Source organism: Protopterus annectens, chromosome 4.part1 (genome assembly GCF_019279795.1).
Source record: "Protopterus annectens isolate FY-2018-M chromosome 4.part1, PAN1.0, whole genome shotgun sequence".
Classification (NCBI taxonomy): Eukaryota; Metazoa; Chordata; order Ceratodontiformes; family Protopteridae; genus Protopterus; species Protopterus annectens.
The window spans coordinates 518693947-518715494 of record NC_056734.1 but is presented as its reverse complement, the minus strand read 5'-3'; the positions used below and the strand labels follow the sequence as shown (position 1 = coordinate 518715494).

At 37.5% G+C, this 21548-nt stretch overlaps 1 protein-coding gene across 1 annotated transcript in view; it reads left to right on the top strand.

Moving 5' to 3' along the window:
- Window positions 1–2490: 2490 nt before the first annotated feature.
- Window positions 2491–21548, top strand: part of LOC122801384 (RING finger protein 227-like) — a 134553-nt gene continuing 115495 nt past the window's right edge. The window contains exon 1 of the mRNA XM_044070907.1: window positions 2491–2954. Within this exon, the coding sequence (XP_043926842.1) occupies window positions 2626–2954 (329 nt within the window). The 5' untranslated portion in view covers window positions 2491–2625. The remainder of the gene's footprint in view (window positions 2955–21548) is intronic.

Sequence of the window (21548 nt, the reverse complement as noted above, 5' to 3'; positions counted from 1 at the left end):
TGTTGGTCTCTAAATTTGTGGACTTGTTCTAATCTGAGTACATCATACTGGGTGCTTCTCACACTTCATGAATCTTGTTGTTGTCTGCATGTAATGTGGTAGATGCATTTGCACCCACAAACTCATGCTTACATATATTAACTTCAGGATCATTATACCTTACATTAAGGAGAACACTCTTAAATACTGAAATCTCTAAATTAGTGTATATTCCCCACATTCAAACCTTCACTCACATTGTCCTGAGGGCTGCATTTATGGTCAAAAGACTTTCAACAAGAATCCAAGATCGTGATAGTACTCGATACCAAATCTCTGTGAAGTATGGTGCAGAATAATTTGAAGCCAGCCTATATAAAGCTGAATGGTGTGTTTAGAATGATCCATAAATAAATATTTTAAAAAATTGTGCCCGACTCTGTAGCCCAGATGAATGGAGCTCCTTCTGTAACCCAAGCGACCATGGTTCAGTTATCACTCCCTACAATGGCCAGGGAGGGAGAGTAGTGAAGGTGCATTACCTGCTCACCTCTTCTGCAGGGGCCTTGTTGAGTACAAAACAACACTAAAGAAAAGCCAACTTTGGCAAATTACAGAAGTACAGAAAGTGACAACCATGGTGCAGCAAGTGGATTCAGAATATGGCACACCATTGCAAAGGGCTGGTATATGGCAATAACCATATGCCAGAGCCTTACACAATTTACAAATGTGTTACTCTGTAGCAGGCCTGTGAGCACACCTGCATACCTATAGGAATCCAGGAACCAATTATGCATGCAAGTTAAACCCCTTGATAAACTCTGTTTCACATGTGACTATGTGCCTGTCAATTATGTAAGCACAACTGTAGACCAACTACACAAGACAATAAAATGAAGTCATTGATGGTTAATGGTACAAGATATTGCACCAAGCAGTACATAACCGAGTAACATCATCAAGATGACACCACATCAAATTCTGGGAAAACTGCATATAATAATGTGTTGAACTGGTGCCTCTGCCAGGAGGCATACTATATACAACAACACAAGAAGGCAACCACATGCAGTTTGGCCTCTCAAACAGTGATGCTTCTGAGCATCTGCATTAAAAAACTCTGGTAACACTGGATTCCTTCAGTATCACGTGTATGAATAACCTTTATGTCACAGCCATGGCAAATGAGGTGAACACAGTAATGAATGTCCACTTCAGTAACTGCAGAAAGGGCAAGATGACCCACCGTCATGATACAATGGTCACAGCAGTACCAGCTGACATATTTCTGCAAGGTATTTTAAGTAATGTATAAGCTGTCTGCACATCTGATAATTAGTGGGGACACAGTTGGCTATCTTCAGTATGTGTGAGTGTTCAGCATTCAGTATCCCACCATTTGGCCACTCAGCACAAGTGAGTTTAATGGGTTAGTATTTAGAGTAAGGATAACAGTCAATGAATGGCTCACATGAAACAAGATAGAAGACAGGAAGTAGAAGACATTATCCTGAACAAAGGATCAGCTTGCTGGACCAAAGCATTTGTCCTCCGTCACAGTACATGCAGAGGAGTGTGGAACAGTCATAGGTTGTGACATTAATTCTAGCCACCTACTGCACACTACAAAGTGTTCTACTTGCACAATCCTGTTAAATGGTGATTTTGAAGAGGACTGTGCATGCATAATTCTACATTCAACTTCATATCTTTGGATATTACTTTTCCTGTTCAATTTTTTTTTCATATCACTGTAATGACTATTGTCTGTTGACTACTATCTACTATAAATTGCTTAACCTTGAAAATGGTCTATTTGGATAAGTGTTCTACCTCAGTTAACGAAAAGTAAAATAAAATAAAAATAAAACTATTGTTTTAGGGTTGCATCTGAAAATAATTACCCAAAGCTGTTGAGTCTTAACTCGTTAACTTCAGAATAAAAATGAAGGTTTCCATAAAATCATTACATTTGACCTTATATAACTCTACTGCATGTACAATTATCTAATGAAAAAGTGAACATGAAACCATGTTTCATTTATTCTGGGTGAGTGTTGTTCAGTCCTATAAATTGCTGCTTCTTCACTGTTCTGCCTGTGGCCCACACTATATTATACATGCCCTAAATGCAGACAATAGGGAAACACACTTATCTAAGTAAAATAATGCTAAGCTAATCTGTAAACATTTATTCATAAATGAATGCATTTATGGTGCGTGTTTATTTTCCTTGCTGTAGTATACACTGTAAATTTTGTAGCACAGTAAATATTTACACTACTCACTTAGAAAATCCTTTAACTCTTCACAGTAAGGAATTAAAACTCTCTGGTGTCACGGCAACAATGACACCTGGGCTGGCAGGCAATCTGACAGATATTGTAATATGAGATCTGTACCTTTACACACCCACAGAATACCATCTGGCCAGTCCCCTCCAAACCTCCCATCTATTACCTGAGAAGCATGCAGCTTGTATTTCTTTTGTTAATCTGTACTTGCAAACGTCAGGGACGTCTGACAAAGCTCAGTTGTCTGTGAACTTGTTAATAGTAAAAGTTCTAGTGTTCATGTATGTTTAAAATGAGATTTTTTTTTTCTTTGTTTCTTTCTTTTGTAAGTTTTTAGGCACAGGGAGGGATGGATATTAGCAATGAATTGGACTGTGGGATCTGTTACCTGCCTTACACGAGGAGCAACAGGCCACCCCGAAGGTTACATTGTGGACACAGTTTCTGTGAAGAGTGCCTGAGGAAACTGGTATGGACAGATAATGGTCAGGCTAATTTATACTGCCCACTATGCCGTCAACTTACCAACTTGAGGAAGGGCCTGCCAGTGGTAAAAGCTCTTCACCTGGACATGGAGATGTGGTGGAAGATTCCTCTGGACAAAGACGAGGATGAGGAAGACCTGAAAAAACAAAACAAGTCCCAGGCTATGATATATTTGCTATCACCATCCAAGAGGTAAGGAATTGTAAATTAAACAGTAGTTCTGCATATTGCATGTGGCATCTTAAGGAAGTGTTTTTAATTATGTTTTAATTATAACAGTTCTCTAGAAAAAATACATGTGTGTGTTTGTGTGTGTGTGTGTGTGTGTGTGTGTGTGTGTGTGTGTGTGTGTGTGTGTGTGTGTGTGTGTGTGTGCATGCGAGCATGTGCAAGTATGTTATAGCTTCAAAGATTCTGAATGGAAATGTTTGAAATGCTTTTATAAATCCTGCACTATGTACAGCACTCACCTTTGAACTGTTTTTACCATGACAGTAACAATGGGTTGATGTCAGAACTGTCAAATGGTAATTACCAGTGGAAAAAAAGGAGAATTCAATTCTTTTGACATAACCTCTAAAATAATTTTTAATTTAATAGCAATGTCTAAGTACCCAAAAAGAAAAAAATAGCAACTAGGAAACAGAAAAAAAAGATAGCCATAACTAGCTTAAATTTTGTTATAATGGAGAATCTGATTAACTTCATTCATGTTGAAGTTACTCACCTATTACAGAGGTAGTAATTTTACTTTTAACAGTAAACGTTAAGTACTAGTCACAGCTCTTCCTCTATATCACTCTGGTTTACAGATGCATTTAACCTACTCTCACTTTTTTTTTTATTTAACAGGTTCACAAATCTGTTTGTTACAATGCCATTAACCTTCTCTACAAATTGGTTCTCTGCTCTATGCCCCTTTGGTCCTCATTGCAAATGGAAGCTACCATTCCACTCTAACCGCCCAATTACAAGAATGAAAAAAAAAACAAGCATTCCCACACAGATTCAGAAGTCCATCATCTAAGTCCTACACAGAAAAAAGATCAGATGATTAGATAACGCTGCCCTTAACTCCAGAGGGAGGTTAATGTATTTTGCCTCTGGTATCGCTTAAATCATGAACCAGAGATAATAGTGCAGTCTTTGTGTGTGTCTAGAGAGATACGGCCAAACAATGACACCAAGATTCTCTGGCAATACAAAATAAATGAAGGCTCTCAGCTGTTAATGAACTGCTTCCTGTAGCCCAGGGTACAGGGTTTGATTCTTTCCACCTCCATTTGCTTACTGTATAACTCAGCAAGTCATTTAACCAGGCAGTTCTCCTGGTTTGCCAATGAAAAGAGACATTTGTATCCAGGAGTCTTGATTGGTTAAAAAATGAATAAAAAAGATGTCTGCATGTGGATTGCTGATTTTTCCTGACTTATAAGATCTCATGGGACTTGGGGAAGAAATCCCAGGAAAAGGAAGAAGTTCTTCCTTTTCTGCAGCACTTATATACACATGACCAGAGGCAAAGTGGAAACCTCTGTTGAACACACAGAACTGAGAGTGAGGTAGGGCATGCAAACCTGCCCTTAACTATGACATCATTAGTCTAACCATATAACCCTCTGTGAGAGTGGCGTAGGGTGTGCAAACCTGCCCTTTGCTACAACATTATCATTCTAACCATATGACCTTCTGTGAAGGTGGGGTAGGGCGTGCACGCCTGACCTTAGCTACAACATCATCAGTCTAACCGTATAACCTTCTGTGAGAGTGAGGGTAGGGCTTGCAAGCTACGGCATCACCAGTCTAACCATATAACCTTCTGTGAGAGTGGGAGAAGACTTGGTGGAAATTGAGTAGAATAAGATGGGTACAAAAATACAAAGCAAGAAAGTGTGTCTGGGCAAGGGGGTAGAGAGAGAGAGAAAGACAAACAGGGGTACAGCTAGAGGGTAAAGCTGTAGTTCAGGTGTTAAACTTGAAATTGAAACCACAATGTCCACAAGTGTGAAATAGAACTTCCATGGAAAACATGTAATAATTTACGCATTTTTGTAGTCCAGTATTAATACAGAGAAAATGCACCCCACTGCAAAAAAAAGGCTTATATGTGCATTTCAAATGTTCAGCTTTTTAGATAACTTATACAGAACCATTTACATCATTGTGTACAGTTGCTCACAAATGGAATGACTGTGGGCCATAGACATATTAGTACTTTATGACATAAGAACAGAGATGAAAAGCTCATTTCAGAAAGCCACTGCAATAAACTGGTGCTTTTTAGTACTGTACTGATACTGATGGCCAGAGACCAACCATGCAATGACCATTTCATTGTGTGTGTATGGAACTGCAACATTATTTCAAAGTTAAAGCATCCCTTTCATGACATGCATGATACATCATGCATGATATGGGTTTACAGAAATGCTCTTTCTGACTTTTTGACTTAGAAAAATGGTCCTTTCAGCAGGGATGCAGCCATGATTTTTGGAATGATATACCAGCTTCTAGAATATAACCAACACCCCAAACTGGAATAGCTTATGTCTCCTGACAGCATATTTTTTCACATTTTTAAAACTGGAGAAAAAAGATATAATTAAATGGCAAACTTAAGAAAAAAAAATTGTAATCAACCAACAATTCTGAAACAAAAGCCATTGTACATTTGCTAGGGCTTTTTCCCTGCACATCTGAATGCATAAAAAAAGTACTTTTTCAAAAGTATACATCACAAAGTATGCCTGCCTAAACCCTTGCTCTCGAGGTTAGTCTCAGCAGACCAAACTGTCCTCATAATATTTTTAGTACATTTTTATAGATGATTCCCTCAGGCAGCATTCTTGCAGAATAGGTGTTTTGTCATCTTCGGGCAGTTTCTCTACTATTATCTGTGAGCATTAACGTTAATACATGCCATGACGTTTCTGAGGAAATCTACCTCACAAGGTGATGGAGTCCCATTAAGGACCTGCGTACTTAATTGTTGTTAGCTAAGCTACCTTTAATTCCTTTCATTACTTTTTCCCAGGAGTCATTTGTGCTAATGATGGCGGTGTTCACATGTACGGCTGCATGAAGGTGAGATCCAATAAGGAAAGAAGTTACCAGGGTTCCGTTTGGAAAGCTGATTAGAGAAATGTTGACTGTTTATCTTGTCTGCATCAATGAGACAGTGATAGAAAGCTCACAGAATATTTCATCTATAAGATCACACAGCCCTGGGAAAAGAATATGCCTTTTTCCCAAAAGACTGTAGCAACAGAAGCAGTACAAATAATGTAATGGGGTGTTGGAGAATAGAGAGTTTGATCTTGACAAAATGTCTTTCCACCTTGCCTTCTAGCTAGTGTTCATTTACAGCCGTCCCCATTTCACAGATACACCTGCCTAGCATCCATCACAGTTACTTTTGCATGTCTTGATTCCACAGTTGTGCCTATTAGGAATAACACTGGCACTAACAAGCACTTAATAGTGGTCACCTCTCAAATTGAGCAGGGATGTACATGATAACCCTGTTTTATATTTCTGTCTGTCCATTCAATTATCAAGACTAGCCTTAAATGTAGACAATGTAGTACTTTGTTTGACCTACGATGGTAACTTACTTCATAGGTTGGGAATATCTTGAGTTAGGAACCTCTCTCTCTAGTGAGTAGGGTTACCACCTGTCCCTCTTTGCAAGGAACAGTCCTTCTTTAGGCAGTTGTGTCCTGAGAAAAAACTAAAAAATGGCAAATGCCCTGAGATTTTAGGACAAAAATATTTCCTAACTTTTCTTTAGTAGTTGCATAAAACAGCTATTTTGTATCAGAAACACCTAGGAGGTAAAAACTGGCAGCATCTTTCATGCCTTGAAAGGTGAGATGCAAGTTCTCGGAGCAGCCTGTAGGTATGATGATAAGGGGAGTCATGCTGCTTAATCAGGATAGTTGAAGGATTTATAGCCTCTAATTTTCTTGGTTAGGAATCTTTCAGGCTTTTCTATTTAAGCAATATGCTTGTATTTATACATACCAAGGGGGGGGGGCATTATACTCAATGATGGGTTTAATAAGGAAAGGGTACAGTGGTATGATGACTTCATTGGATCCTGAAGATATTCCCTTGGTAATTAACTGGGCCAGATAGAAGGATTTCCTGACTATGGTGGAAACACGATCAAATGAGAGAGAGAGCTGTCCACAAAAGTATCCAGGTCTCTTTTATGACCATATCTGAAGAGAAGTACCATTTCTAGCATATGAGGTGGTAGCAGCTTATTTGCAGGACACTATTATGATGTACTTTTTTGCATTTAACTTGAGACCATTTCCAATACACAAGGTATCTGATATTCCAGCCCTTGCTGAAGCTATTTACTATTAGTGGTGAGTGAATAACTGTGCACAGCTTGCAATCAGTCAGTCACATTTGTGGGATATTGGAATGAATGTTTGCCAAATACATGCCAAACATGAAAGGACCCAGCAATAAGCCCTGTGGTACCCCACTAGTTACAATTTTATGTTCAAAAAGGATTCCAACAACTTTCACAACCTGGGATCTGTTGGATAGCTGGTTTGCAGTCCAGCAGATTAAGATGTCTATTTTTTTAATAATACCAGCATGGAGTATAACATCAAAATCCTTGGCCTGGTCAAGTAAGCAGTGTGCACTGAATGACCATTATACACAGCCTCTGTAACATTTTCAAAGAAGCTTACTACTTTAAGGAGACAGGGCCTGCCCTTCATAAAACCAAATTGACTGGGTTATGATACATTCAGTGGCTTTGCATATAAGGCTGGTGAGGGATGGTCATGTAATTACTTGTGTTTGTAGATGGGCCTCCAATGTAGAGGTGCCACCGTGGCTGCTCGTGCATCAACAAAAACTGTAGATAAGCTGTGGCTGAACAGTTAGAGTAGGGGGTTGGATAGTATGTACCTGGTACTGATATGAATGCGGCCTGGGATGTTGACTGGCCCCTTGGATGCAGTACTTTTAGCCTTTGACAGGGATTCTAAAACTTGTTCCAATGTGAATTTAGGGGAACTCAAATTTTCAGTGATTTATTTATTTAACATTTGTTGACCGGGAAAGTCCAACTGGGATAGAGCCTATTTTCAGCAGAGGCCTGGGAGAAATGTTCCAGATGCAGGTCTTAGGAATGTGGGAGGAAATCAGAGTACCCGGAGGAAACCCACACTAATGCAGGTAGAACATGCAGACTATGCATAGAAGGAACCCCAGCAGAGAATAGAACCAGAGATCCTCTTGCTGTGGGGCAACAAAGTTAACCACTGCACCACTGCGCCACCCCAGTACCTGATACTGGAGGCAACAATATGGATAGTAGAGTAAAGATAGTGTTAATATATTGGCTACATCCTGGGGCTTGGAGCATGGGATATCATTATAGATGATCACAGTAGCATTGGTGGATATTATTCCTTAATTCCCTGTTATAACTGAAGAAAGATTTGTAGTTTCCTTTGGTATCTGTAGTGATCTTATGATCATATTCTGCTTTATATTTTCTAATAGTATTCTTCAGTCCCTTACTGGCATACTTTAGCATGGTCCTGGAATAAGGGATGGGAGTTTCTTGCAATATTTAATTAGTTTCTTTCTGTACTTGTACAGTTTATTAGTATGGAAGTCCCACCAGAGGTTTTTATTCCTGAATTTACCATTACATTTAGGACTTTGACTAGTCTTCAGTACATGTAGAAGACGGCTGTGAAGATACATAAATGATATCTTGGAATAGTGTCTACCTCCTTGCACCCCATCCCCGCCAGAAAAAAATGACAGTTATATTCTGTATACCTCTTTAGTATTAAGCTGGGACAAAAGTGAACAAATAAATGACCACAGTCAAATATTTCCAAGTTGTCACTGTCATACTTATTGGGCATAAAGATAATAGTGAATAATTAATGTTTTAAAACATACATGGGCCTCCCAGGGATGCTGGACTAATCATCTGGGGTGACACCGACCTAGAAATATTCTATATGTTCAATTTCTATAAAACCAATGTTACTATAAGTACACTGCAAATTCCCAGACATCTTAAAAAATATATATATAATGATGCATTGATTAATATATATAAAACATACTGTGTTTGCAGTTCCTGTTGAGATAAAGAAAATATGAACCTCAAAATACCAGAATGTATGAGAATAATAGATGCAATGCCATTACCTGAAAAGATAATGACATTGTGCTTTGAAGCCATTATATACAGAGATTAAAGCATTGGTCCTTCTGTTTGCAGTCATTATTATTTTATTTTGCATGGTACATGCTAATTTAACTCACTTTATTTTACTAGCTCACTTAACAGATACTGCTTGGAGGCTAAGAACACAACAGTTTTAATCTAATGTAGGTAATAATTATAAGAACTGGTAACATTTAAAGTAGGTCATTATTTTACATGCAGTCTGCAGTCTGCTTTGGTTATTTTTAGTAGTACTGATGTACCTCTTGAGAGAAATTCTTTCTGTTTTTTTTCTAGGTATTAGAATCTTCAAATTAATTTTCTTACTGGGCACAAGTAATCGGATACCAATGTTGTATTATTATTAGCTTCATCTTCACTGTTACAAAATAGCAGTATTCTACCACCACAAACAGCACTGCAACCTAGTCAGTACTGAGCTACACCACTATGCAGGCATCTCTGTTGTGACCAGAAATAATCCCAGCATTGCTATCTCAATTAAACATTACTCTGACATCACCAAAGTATTTTTGATGGGTCTATGATGCCATTGCAGAGAAAATTAATGTAAATTATGATTAAGGAAAAAAAGTTAAGTATGGCATTTGCACAAAGTAGTCAGCAGGAGGCAACACCTCACAGCATGTAAAGGGCTATGAGTTTTGCACTCCAGTACTTCCCTGAGCAAACTTAGAGGTTAGTATGCCTTTAAGAAAAAGTTTCACAGATGCAGTGCAACCCTTTTTGTTTGCAATTGTGCACTTCTCACACATGATCTTGGATATCACATAGCCCTCTACCAGAGCACTGTCTTGCTCCCCATTTTGGCATTGCTACTGTTGTACATCTGCCTTATGCTGCACAGTGTAGTGCTGACTTGTCAATGATAACTGCATCCTGGAGCTGGCTATCACCTAATTTATTTATTATTTTATTTATTTATTTTACATTTGTTTACCAGGAGAGTCCAACTGGGCATAAAACCCTTTTTTAGTGGAGGCACGGGGAGAAAAGCTCCATTGCGAGTAAACTATTATGTTAGTAGAAAGAAAATCGTATAATACAATAAAGAAATAAATAGTAACAGACATTCATAACGGTAAAAAGACTAGAACAGAATAAATAGGTCAAGTGGGAGACAAGACCAATAATCTTGTGTAATAATGCTTCTAGAAGACAGTTCTTACAGTAGTAGCAGGTAGTGGCATTGTATACAATAAGAGTGCAATTACAATACTTAGTCTTATATACAGGTAGCATAGCAAACTGAAGGCTTAAAATCTGATAGATATTAACAGTGAGAAATAAAAGAAAAAAACAACATAAGGTAGTCATATGACTTAAATTCAATGCTCATTACATTTGCAATTAAATTTTTAAAATCAGCTAGTTCCATGGTTTGGGCTACCCATGGCCAGTACATGTACAAGTCCAGGAATTGGTGAGGTGGGCTTTAATGTGATGCTTGAAGCTTTTTAAGCTAGTTATAGTTCAAATTTCAGGTGGTAAGGCATTCCACAGTTTAGCAATGTAATAGGAGTTAGAGAGTCACCTGAGCTATTTTTACTCCTGGTTACTTCAATTAGAGCTTTATTAGTGGATCTTAGTGGGTGGGTACTTATATGGGGATTGAGGAGGCCTTGTAGAGCTGGTCTTTTATTGGGTTTATAGTACATTTGGTGGGCAGTAGAGAGTTGTCTGAGGATGAGTTGGTGGGGTAGCTCTTGCTAAGATAGTTGTCTTAGGGCTTAGGGGTTCTAGGAGGACAGCTAGTGGCAAATTTAGCTATCTTATTATAGCTAGCATCTAGCGTGCTTAGGTCTGATTTGGAGAGGTTGGTAAGGATGGGTGAGGCGTATAGTAAAGTTGACAGAAGATGAGTTCTGACTGTGGTTATTCTGGAGTTTGTGGTAAGGTAGTTTTTGCATCTGTATAAGGTACCTGTTTTCTTGTGAACTTTTTTTACAGTCTGGGTAATGTGTAAGTCAAACTTCAGATTTTGATCAATCAACACAGAGAAGTTGGGTGGATCGTACTGGTTCGATCAAAGTCTTATTACTGGATGTGATGTTGAAGTAAGTGGATTAGGTTTTGAATTTAATGGAGTGGAAGAGGATAAGTTTAGTTTTATTTGGGTTCAAGATTAATTGGGCACATATATTTAATTTCTGAAATGTATGTGTATAGCTTTAAGAGATTTGTATCCTTAACTTGCATCAAAGTTTAGAATATATATCATGTGATCTGGTATTCTGTATCCATTGTATAGTCTGAAATAAATGCTGATGCAGCTGGTTTCATGCATTTGTTATATGTTTCTATGTTTAGTCCATCCTGAGCAGTAGCGAAGATACAGCAGAGTGACAAGGGCATCTGTCCTGAGTGCAAAGTGTTGAGAGGTGCAATCAGCTGATCATGATCCTTAATGCAATACTGGCTTTTAAAAGATGGTATTGCATTTGTGGTCAAATCTGAGCGCTATAGCACTCTCTGAGGGGTCTAAACTGTGCCAACTGAGTAAGCAGTTTGCTACAATTTAAAAATAAAAAAAAAAAATTTTTTTTAACTAAAACCTGGGTACTACACAACTCCATTCAGGCAGGGCATAAACTGTAGCAACTGTTTGCTACATTTGCTGCGAACAGTTTGCTACAATTTATAAGAAAAAAAGTTTATTTTTTTAACTAAAACATGAGCACTTGTGGAGCTCTGTGCAGACAGGGTATAACTGTAGCAACTGTTTGCTACAGTTTTAAAAAATTAAATTATTATTTTTTATTTTTTTGTTTTATGTTCAAGGACAGTCGAGGGCAGGGCACAGACATGGGACCTGAGTGGCTGGGCAGAGTTGGGGGCATGTTGTGCATATGGCTACCTGGTTAGTGTGCCAGGATGTCCATTTGTTTTTTTTTTTTTTTTTTTTTTGCTCTTCAAATGAAGAGCTGAGGGGGTGGATCACTGGTTCATGGTACAGGCACTGGGCACTGGTTGAGCCAGATCCTGAATACCCAAGTGCTGCATGGTGTCAGAAGGAATTGTCATTTTGGAAAGATGCAGTGTGCTACATTTCTGCATGTTACAGGGTAAGGCCAGTGAAAGTGTACACGTCATCTGAGTTTCAGAAGAAAAAATGTGATAATATTCCTGCAATGAGAAAAGTTTCAGAGTTACTGTGAGCTGAGAAAAAAAAATGTCATATATTCAACATTTGTTCTTCTGGAGGCCATAGGATTCCACGGTCTATAAAATTTTATGTAACTGAATTAAAGAATCAAGCCAAACACTGTGAACTTTGTAAGCTACATGACACACTGGCAACAGAGACATTATGCATTAGTATGAGACACAATCATGTGTGGTACCCACACCTCTCAACTGTCCCTGATTTTCAGGGACATCCCTGATTTTGACTCAGATTTTAACTCTGTCCCTCTTAATCCCTCCTAAAACTAGTGACTTTTGGAGGAAAGGTGGTAAATTACACTTAATGAATAATGACAATAATTAAGAGTTATAAACTTCTTTTACCTCAGAAAATGTGTATTAATTCATATGCTCTGATTCTGTCAATGTTTCAAGTTAATAGCACTAATATTTTAAAAGTATCCCTGATTGTCCCTGATTTTTTCTTGACTTTCCCTGATTCTGTTAAAATTTGTCCCCAATTGGTTGAGGTGTCTGGTGGTACCAGAAATAATCAGATAAGGGCAGATTACTATGAGAATCAGATTTATTGCTACATAAATATGCAGAGTGAATTAAATTACTTCACTACAGTTAAATGCGCTCCTGAACAGTTTGATGCTGTGGATTGGCTTTTGAGTTGGAAAAGCTGAAAATGAATTAAAACGAAATATTCAGGAAAGTCATAGGAAGCATGACAAGCCCATTAAACATATCATTGATAAGTTCTGCATGAGGTATGGCTTTACGCTTGATAACAAGGAATGAGCTGTAGTTGATCACAAGTTTAGAACCAGTTAATTATATATTTAGAACTGTGGAAAAGAAATAATTCTTATAAAATGAAAGAAGTTAAATTTCATTCAGAAGGATTACATATGCCAGAGCAGTATCATAAAAATGAATCATTTGTGTATACAATTGAGAATTTGCAAAGAGTAAATAATGTACAAGATTTAAAAAAGCAGAAAACCCAGGGAAATGTGGAAAGAAAAGCTTAACATTAATAGTTAAAGACTGATGTTTATACTAGACACGATACAGAATTAAGTATATTATTTGCTTAAACTTCCAAGGGATGGCATCTGAAATTAAGGAATCTAAAGTTGTCATTGCGAACATTAATTATTCTGTAAAAGTAAAACTGAAGTGCCAGAAAAGTGCTTACATCTGAATATAAGAATAAGTACAATATTCATTTCATGATAGTTGCTGTCATAACTGCTATATTAATGTTGGCTCATTTGACTTGTCACAGGCTTACCATGATGAAAAGGATTCCCTGTATGAATGCTTTGCTAAAATGCAGATCAGGAAAGGTTCAGTCTGAAGATTTGCTGAAAGAGTATAAAGTCCCATTTACTGGCTTGGGAGCTTTACCGGAAGTTCATCATATTCAGGCAGCTACTGTTAGAATTAGCAAGTGTGTGCTAAATAGAAAGGTTCAGTAGCTTTATGAAGTAAAGTGAAGAAGATGTTAACCCATGTGAAGAAAATGGGTGTGTTTAAGAAACTTACTGAGCCTCCTGAATGAGTTACAGCATTGTCACTGTTGTGGAACTTAACAGAATCTGCATTTATGTAGATCTATAAGATATTAATAAAGCTATAAAAACACAGATCTATCCACTTTATACAACTAAAGAAGTAATATCTGTCATGCATGGAGCAATATATTTTTTCTGTACTTAATAAAAAACAGGGATTTTGGTAAATGAAGTCTGGTGAGGAAAGTTCAGAGCTGTAAACTTCTAATTCATCCAGAGGAATATAACGATTTTTGAGACATCCTTTTTGCAATCTCATCAACACCTGAAGCATTTCAGTGAGCTACTGCACAAATTATTAATGGGTTAGATAACATTATTAAGAAAATTAATAAACTGCTAATATATGGTCAGACCAAAAACGAACATGATGCAAGACTGATTTAATTACCCAACTAAGAAACAATAAATCTGAATAAACTTAAGTATAACATTGTTACAGAACTAAGCTATATGAATCAATCTTAACTTATGAAGGCTTGTAACTAGACATTTAAAAAGCCAGAACAATAGTACAGGTACATTATACAGAGGATAAGTAAGTTTTCTTGAAATTTCTTGGAAGGTTGCAGTGTTTATTAAAGTTTAGTGCAAACATGTGAGCTATTTTACTGTTAAAAAATATTTGAAGATGATGTGGAGTGATAATGGAGTACAAAGGAAGACATGTTTTGAAATGCTTAATCAGTTAGTAACTGAAGAACCCACATAAAGTATTGTGATATGAATAAGATCTCATATGTGAAACAAAGTAGAACAGGTACAGGGATTCTGCAAGAAGAAAATAGTTGCTTAAAGGCCAAAACCTTTGCAGAATGCTAAAAATATAAGCTTAAATAGTCAAAACCCATCAAAGAATGGTAGAAAAAAAATGAAAGGAAAGCAGCAACTTGCCTTAGTATAGATATTTGAAAACGTCCATGAATCAATTTATAGGAAAATAGTGTTAGTTAAAACTGATCATTAATAATTCTACAAGGCATGACCAAAGACTTCAGAGAATATTGAAAATACATCATATGTATAATTTAATTGTGAAACATAAACTAGGAAAAGATATATATATAAAAGAATATTTACTTGAAGAAAGACTACATGTAAATTGGATACTTCCTCAGTTGTTTGAGTGAAAAAAAACTTGACGAGTTTCATTAGTGTATTGAGGATGCCACAATGAATTCTTTGAGATGTGGCAGTGATAGTTTGGGTGGAAGAGAGATCATAACCTTCATTTAAAGAATATGTCAACTTTATACAATGTCTTATATTTAAAGCAGATAAGTAATAGTGCCCAATCACCTAAGAAAATAAATGTTTTCAAGATTATGAGTCACACTTAGAAACTGCGATGTGTGAAGAAAGATCTCATCATATGTTATACTGGCTAGGAAGCATGTGGATTGAGCAAGAGGTTTGAGAGTGTTCATTGTACAATACAGATCATAAAAATAACCCAAAATCACATATGATTCCTCATTCACTTGCAAGTAGACCATGAAGTAAAGCAAGAAGAAACCTCTTTCATTTTCATAATTATGTGCACCTGATTTCTGTTGACTATAATCTGAAGTTTACCATGGTCATGAAGTTAAAAAATACTACAAATGCTGGTGTGATTACTATGTTTAAAATTGTGTTTTTAGATATGAGATTCTTACTAAAGTTATACCAGATAGCTATAAACAGAACAATATGTATGCATGGAATTCAAGAGATTTTCAGAACAGTTGGAATTTCAACTTGTGACTTCCCATTCTAACTGCCCACAGTCATATGGTCAAATTAAAATTACTGTTTATGCAAAAACATCATTAACAAAACTTGTTGTGTTAATGATACATCTTTCATAGGTTTACACTTAGTTTTGCTGGAATATAGGACTACTTCCTTGCAAGCTAGAGGTCTTTTGCAAGCTCTGTTATTGATGGGTCACAGATTAAATATTAAAATCTTTTTCTCTGTTACCTTACCTCAGCCTAAAAACTCAAGTTCATTTTAAGAGTGATAAAGAATACTAGTGTAGAAAAAATATACTATGACCATAGCAAAAAAGGTACCTATCTTCTTTAAAAGAGTGAAAATAAAATGAGAATACAGCAAGGTTACACAGTTAAAATATCAGTAGTGGCTGTGAAACTGTATGATCTACCCAGGTCTTATGTTGTTCATACTGAAGATTGATAGTTGATGACAAGAAATCAGAGACCTTATTTTTCAAAATGAACATATCTTACAGTAGCTGTGCTAAATCCAGAGGCACATGTGTTCATGTGAGTCTAGAACATTACATTGTCTCACAGAGGCTTAACTTTAGCAATTCTTATTATGACAGCATTAGAAGTGCAGACCCTGGACTCTTCCAAGTATTCCAAGCTGGGTAGATTACAAAGAAAGCCAGCCTTTCAGACTGGACTAAGGCCTGAAAAAGTGTTTACTGCATTTGAATTTGAACTGAGTCTTATAAATATGCTGCTGTTATAATAAAGTGCTTTGACTTGACTTTATGTCTAAAAAGTACTGAACGTGTTTGCATTTGACAAACTTCTGAAGTATCTAAATGTATTTTGGGATTCCAAGATGCCTGCAATCTGAAAATCAGGTTGATTAGAGCCCTCCCAGTATGAAAAAGAAAAATTATGTGAAAGAGCCAGTAAAAGTTAGCAATCTAGGTAAAACGCAGTTAATAGTTAATCACTGTACTGGCTGGGAAGTCAGCAAAGAAGAAATTTAGACAAAATAAGAGAAAATCAACTAGAAAAGGAGAAGAAAAAAACTCTGTTGAGGAAATGTATTGCAGCTGTGTTATTTTAACATTCTGTTATAACACAGTCATAACTTCCCAAATGTGTGCAAAGCTGGAGTTACCCATTGTAATCACAGTTTACATAAGATGGTGAATCTTAGGTGGTTAGATATCCCAGAAGTAGGTAACTAATACTCTGGTATCACTATTCTGGCTCAGATGTTTTCTGCTATTTCTACCATGGCACCCAGACATTCTGCCATACAGAGAAGGAGGGAACTGAGTATTTTTTTTTCACATAGGCTATGTGACATGGAAACAATCATAAACCTAAATGAGTTTTGAAGTTAACATCACATTGAAGTTCAAGCACATATGGGACAGGCAAAAGACAATTACTGGTTTAAGAGTGTGTGTGTGTGTGTGTGTGTGTGTGTGTGTGTGTGTGTGTGTGTGTGTGTGTGTGTGTGTGTGTGTACGTGTGCGTGCATGAGTGCACGCGTGCAGGTATGCATGTGTGTTGAGGGGTTAAGAATATGACTCCTGGTTAACTATGATCTTAAGATTTAAAATACATATCAAGAAGATCTTATCTGGTCTTATCTTAAGCTTCTCTTGTTGTATACATTAGGGAAGAAACTGTATAGATTGTAACATAACATAACTACATAACTTAAATTTTCCATCTTGTTATTAGTGACTAGTAATCATCTGACACTCATAATGTCCAAGGCAGTGAACATGCCTATTCCTTCTATTTTAAGGAATTCCAGTTGCCCTGCTTTGTAAGCAGCCATCATTTGTGGATAATGTGAAAATTCTGACAGATTAACACTTAGAGACCAGATGTCATCTGCTGTAAAGTCATCATTCGTCCACTTGTGGAACATTGCCCACATTAAGCACCCTTTTCTTCCACAAAACCTTCCAGTGGTTGCATATGACTTGCGTTGTAATTCTCTGTGCTTATGGCTTCCTCACACAGAACTACACTGTCTGCAGCTGGTGCAAACCCCTGCAGCCTGACTACTTACAGGTATTATTGGTTAGCTTTATGCTACTTCCTTTCTGGGGAGTTTCCACTGGCTGACATTTTTTTTCCAAATTAATTTTAAAGTTCTAATGTTGATGTATTTAGCTATACATGAGATGGGTACTCCCTCTCTGGAGTAGCTCCTGATCAACTGTCCTGACAGACCCATGCATTCCTCCTCCTTGGGGTGTGTTTCTGATAACATATTTGGGGTCATCATGTACTCATTCTTTTCATTATCAGTTACCCCACTTTTGGAACCTCCTTCCCAGTGGTGAAAGAGTCACTCACATTGGTTGATATTAAAAGGTCCCTGAAAACATATCTATTTTCTGTGTGATAGGATTTATTGTGATTGATTGTTGCAATAGTCTATTAGTCATTTTTCATGCCATATATTTTATTATTTGTATTTTATTTTACTTATTTGTTTCTTGTGAAAGTGCTTGATTACAAGCACCTTAATAAAGTTTGTGAATTACTGTCTACCTTCATCATCTTATATTTCCCCCACTCAAAATATAAAATATTTACCGTGGCATACAAGGATTTAAATTCCTGCTCACCTACTGTAGCACACCATATACACTCACACACATATGTTCACCGTACGTAAACTATGGCTGTGAGGTAGCACAACTTTAGCAAGGCCTTGCAGACATACTCAGATGAAGCTCTTTTGACAGTGGCACCATTCTGGTTTATTTAGCCATGAAAAATGCTTATATGGTGTGGCTATACAGTTTAGATATAAATCAAAGTAGACAATCAGAACATGACAAGACAGTGGCTTACCTTGGTTCTTCTGATCTGTCCATAAACCCTTTTCAAGGGGATATGACTCAACAGTAACTGTGTCCTATTAACTTAAATAAAAGAAGTGAATCCATTTAATATAGATGAACAGCACCAATGAAATCATTTTCTATTATTTTAGTTATTTATTTATTAATTTGCTTTTTAGATAGGTAGACTGATCCGTTATAGACATTTTTAACCACAGCATATAAGTTTACAAAAATGAGATGGTGTTAGGAAACTTAAAAGAATATATTATCATTAAACAGTGGCAGAGGTTAATGGGCAGACTTCCTAACTACCTGTAGGTGTGCATCCCATGTGTGACTGTGTGTGTGTGTGTGTGTGTGTGTGTGTGTGTGTGTGTGTACATGTATTTGTCCTTCTGTCCTGCGACAGGATGACATCCTGTTTAGGAGTAGTCTCTCTGCCTTGTGCCCATATATTCCCAGGATAGGATGCTTTCTGTCCCTGAAGTAGATAAAGCAGGAATCAGAGAGAGAAAGAACATAACAAGAGAAAGTTGCAACTGCTTAATTCCAGCTAACCAGATAGCTCATTATAAGACATTTATTTATTTAATAATTGTACTGACTGGATCAGTTAAGTCTCTGAACCTTTGTCATAGGAAAAAAACTCCACATCTAGTATATATTTGCAGTACTCAAGATACAGCTTTCTAAAAGTGCAACATGAATCATAATGTGCAGCCAAAAATAAAACACTGTATGCAGTAATATTCCATCAAATGCAGAAATGCTATGAATAAATAGTAGACTGTAAATTTAACAAGATCAGTAGAAAATAGACCATTATATTTGGTGAAAGGCATACAGAAGAGCTCCTGTACAATGTATGCAACTGGCATGTTAGAGAGCATTTCCACAGTATAAGTCTATGTGTAACTAAAACAGAAAGGAACTTAGCTTTGAACTTAACTAAAAGTAAATAATCCTGCATGGTAACCATGCTGTTCTATTAGTACTACGAGCCACAGTAAATTACTAAACCCTTCAGATTATGAGGATGAACGCATCTTTTTCAACACACATGAGTGGTAGTGGGTAGCTTTACATAGAAACGTGATTAGCAGATGATAAGAAAAACTGTGCGATCTTTAAACTGAAATTGCTGTGAGGAGCCTTGCAGTACATAGCAACGGTTTCCAAGACTCCCACACAGTCAATGTGACAGTCATCTAGACATACATACAAGACAGAGCTGAGCTGCAGTGCAGCATGCATTTTAAACTGGTATCATATGCAAACAAGGATATGCAGGACACTCATTTAAAGATAGTACTTAGAAATCCAACTTGAAAGACATCTATGTAACCCTATATATATAGCCTTTCATTAATATGATGACTTACATGAGCACAAATATGATCGCTATGAGGTTCCTGGACTTTGTTAATTCAAATGCCCTGGACCAGTTGGTCCACACCCCCCACCAGGAGATCAAATATCCTGGACCTAGTGCTCCCCAATGTGGGAGGGGTTCATTGCAGTATTCCTTGTGTGTTGCCCTCCCTGGTAAGGTCAGACCATAAATCTGTCTCATTTGAAGTAAAGATCAAACCTGACATCCCCACAGGAGTAAAAAAAAACTGAAAAATTTCTCCAAAGCAAACTATTGTTTATGAAGCAATGGTATAAAAAGTTTCAAAGCCCCTGCCGGCATAACCAACAATGACTCCTATGCAGAGGAGTACACAAATGCCCTGTATAGCCATTTAAATAAATACATTGACTCAGCTGTACATAACAGGAACAAAACCAGGTCCTCCCAAAAAAAAAAACAAGCCACTCTGGTGGACTATAAGTATAAATAAGTTATACAACAAAAGAAAGAAACTGATATCTAAGAACAAAAGGGAACTTATTCAACAGATGAAGAATACCCGCCACAGTTTGAACAAGCAAATCAGATATCTTATAAAGTCCTCTAAGGCTAGTTATGAGACTAAATTAGCATCCCTTGCTAAAGACAATCATAAAGCATTCTTTAGCTACATCCAAAACCTAAAAAGGAATGCCCAGCTGTGTGCCGAACTTATAGTGGATGATACCACTCACACTGAGCCTGAGGAAATTGCCAACATACTTGGCAATAACTTCACCCCCCCCCCCCCCGTCCCCACCAGACATACCCCAAAGCATTTTTGACACCAGTCCTCTACCAAATATCTCCAAAGAACAGGTCATACAAGCACTCTCCAATGCCAAAAACACGACATCTATGGGACCAGATAACATCCCAGGCTGCTTACTAAACAGTATAAAACAAGACCTAGCAGAACCACTCATCACTGTCTTTAACCATAGCCTGAGCACTGGCTTTGTTTTGGCAGAGTGGAGAACTGCAACAGTAATTCCCTTGCACAAAGGGGATCCATCAGCTGACTCTGGGAACTGTTGAACAAGGCCATGGAAAGAATCATCATGGAACTTATCCACAAGGACATAGGTGACCTTCAGACTCTTGACCCAACCCAGTTTGGTTTCATCAAGGGTAGATCTTGCTTACTGAACCTGGTGGACTTCTTTGAGAATGTCACCAAAGCCCTGGATGAGGGAAAAGCAGTACATACCGGCTATCTTGATTTAGCCAAGGCTTTTGACACAATCCCCCCACTCAGGTATCATTGAGAAACTCTCCCAGCTGGGGATCACCCCATACATCACTAGATGGGTAGCCAACTGGCTTACTTATAGAATGCACACTGTTAAAGTTAGGAAATCCACCTCCAACAGTAGCCAAGTTACCAGTGAGGTACCACAAGGATCCGTGCTGGGCCCTTTACGGTTTGGAATCTATGTCTCTGAAGTCCAGCCAAAGGTTGGTGGCCTGTGGCTTACCAAGTTTGCAGATGACTGTAAACTGGGCACAATCACAGAGTCCCACAACAATGTTAACATATTACAGAAGGGGCTGACAAATAATTGGTGCCAAAGTCACAGACTAAAACTTAGCACAAAAAATGCCTCATTATCCCCTTTGGCAAAGAAGTAGCCCCTGCTAAGTATGATATAGATAGCACCCTAATAAGCTCAAATTCAGTGATATGAGACATGGGAACACAGGCTGACAACAATCTAAGTTTTAATCACCATGTATCCATAGTGGTAAGAAAAGCCTTCTACACTGTGCATCTCATAAGTAAGGGCATCGCATCCAAGACTAGGGAAGGTACACCTCCACTGCACTTGATCCTTATCAGACCACTAACTGCGTATTATGCTCCCTTCTGTATGTA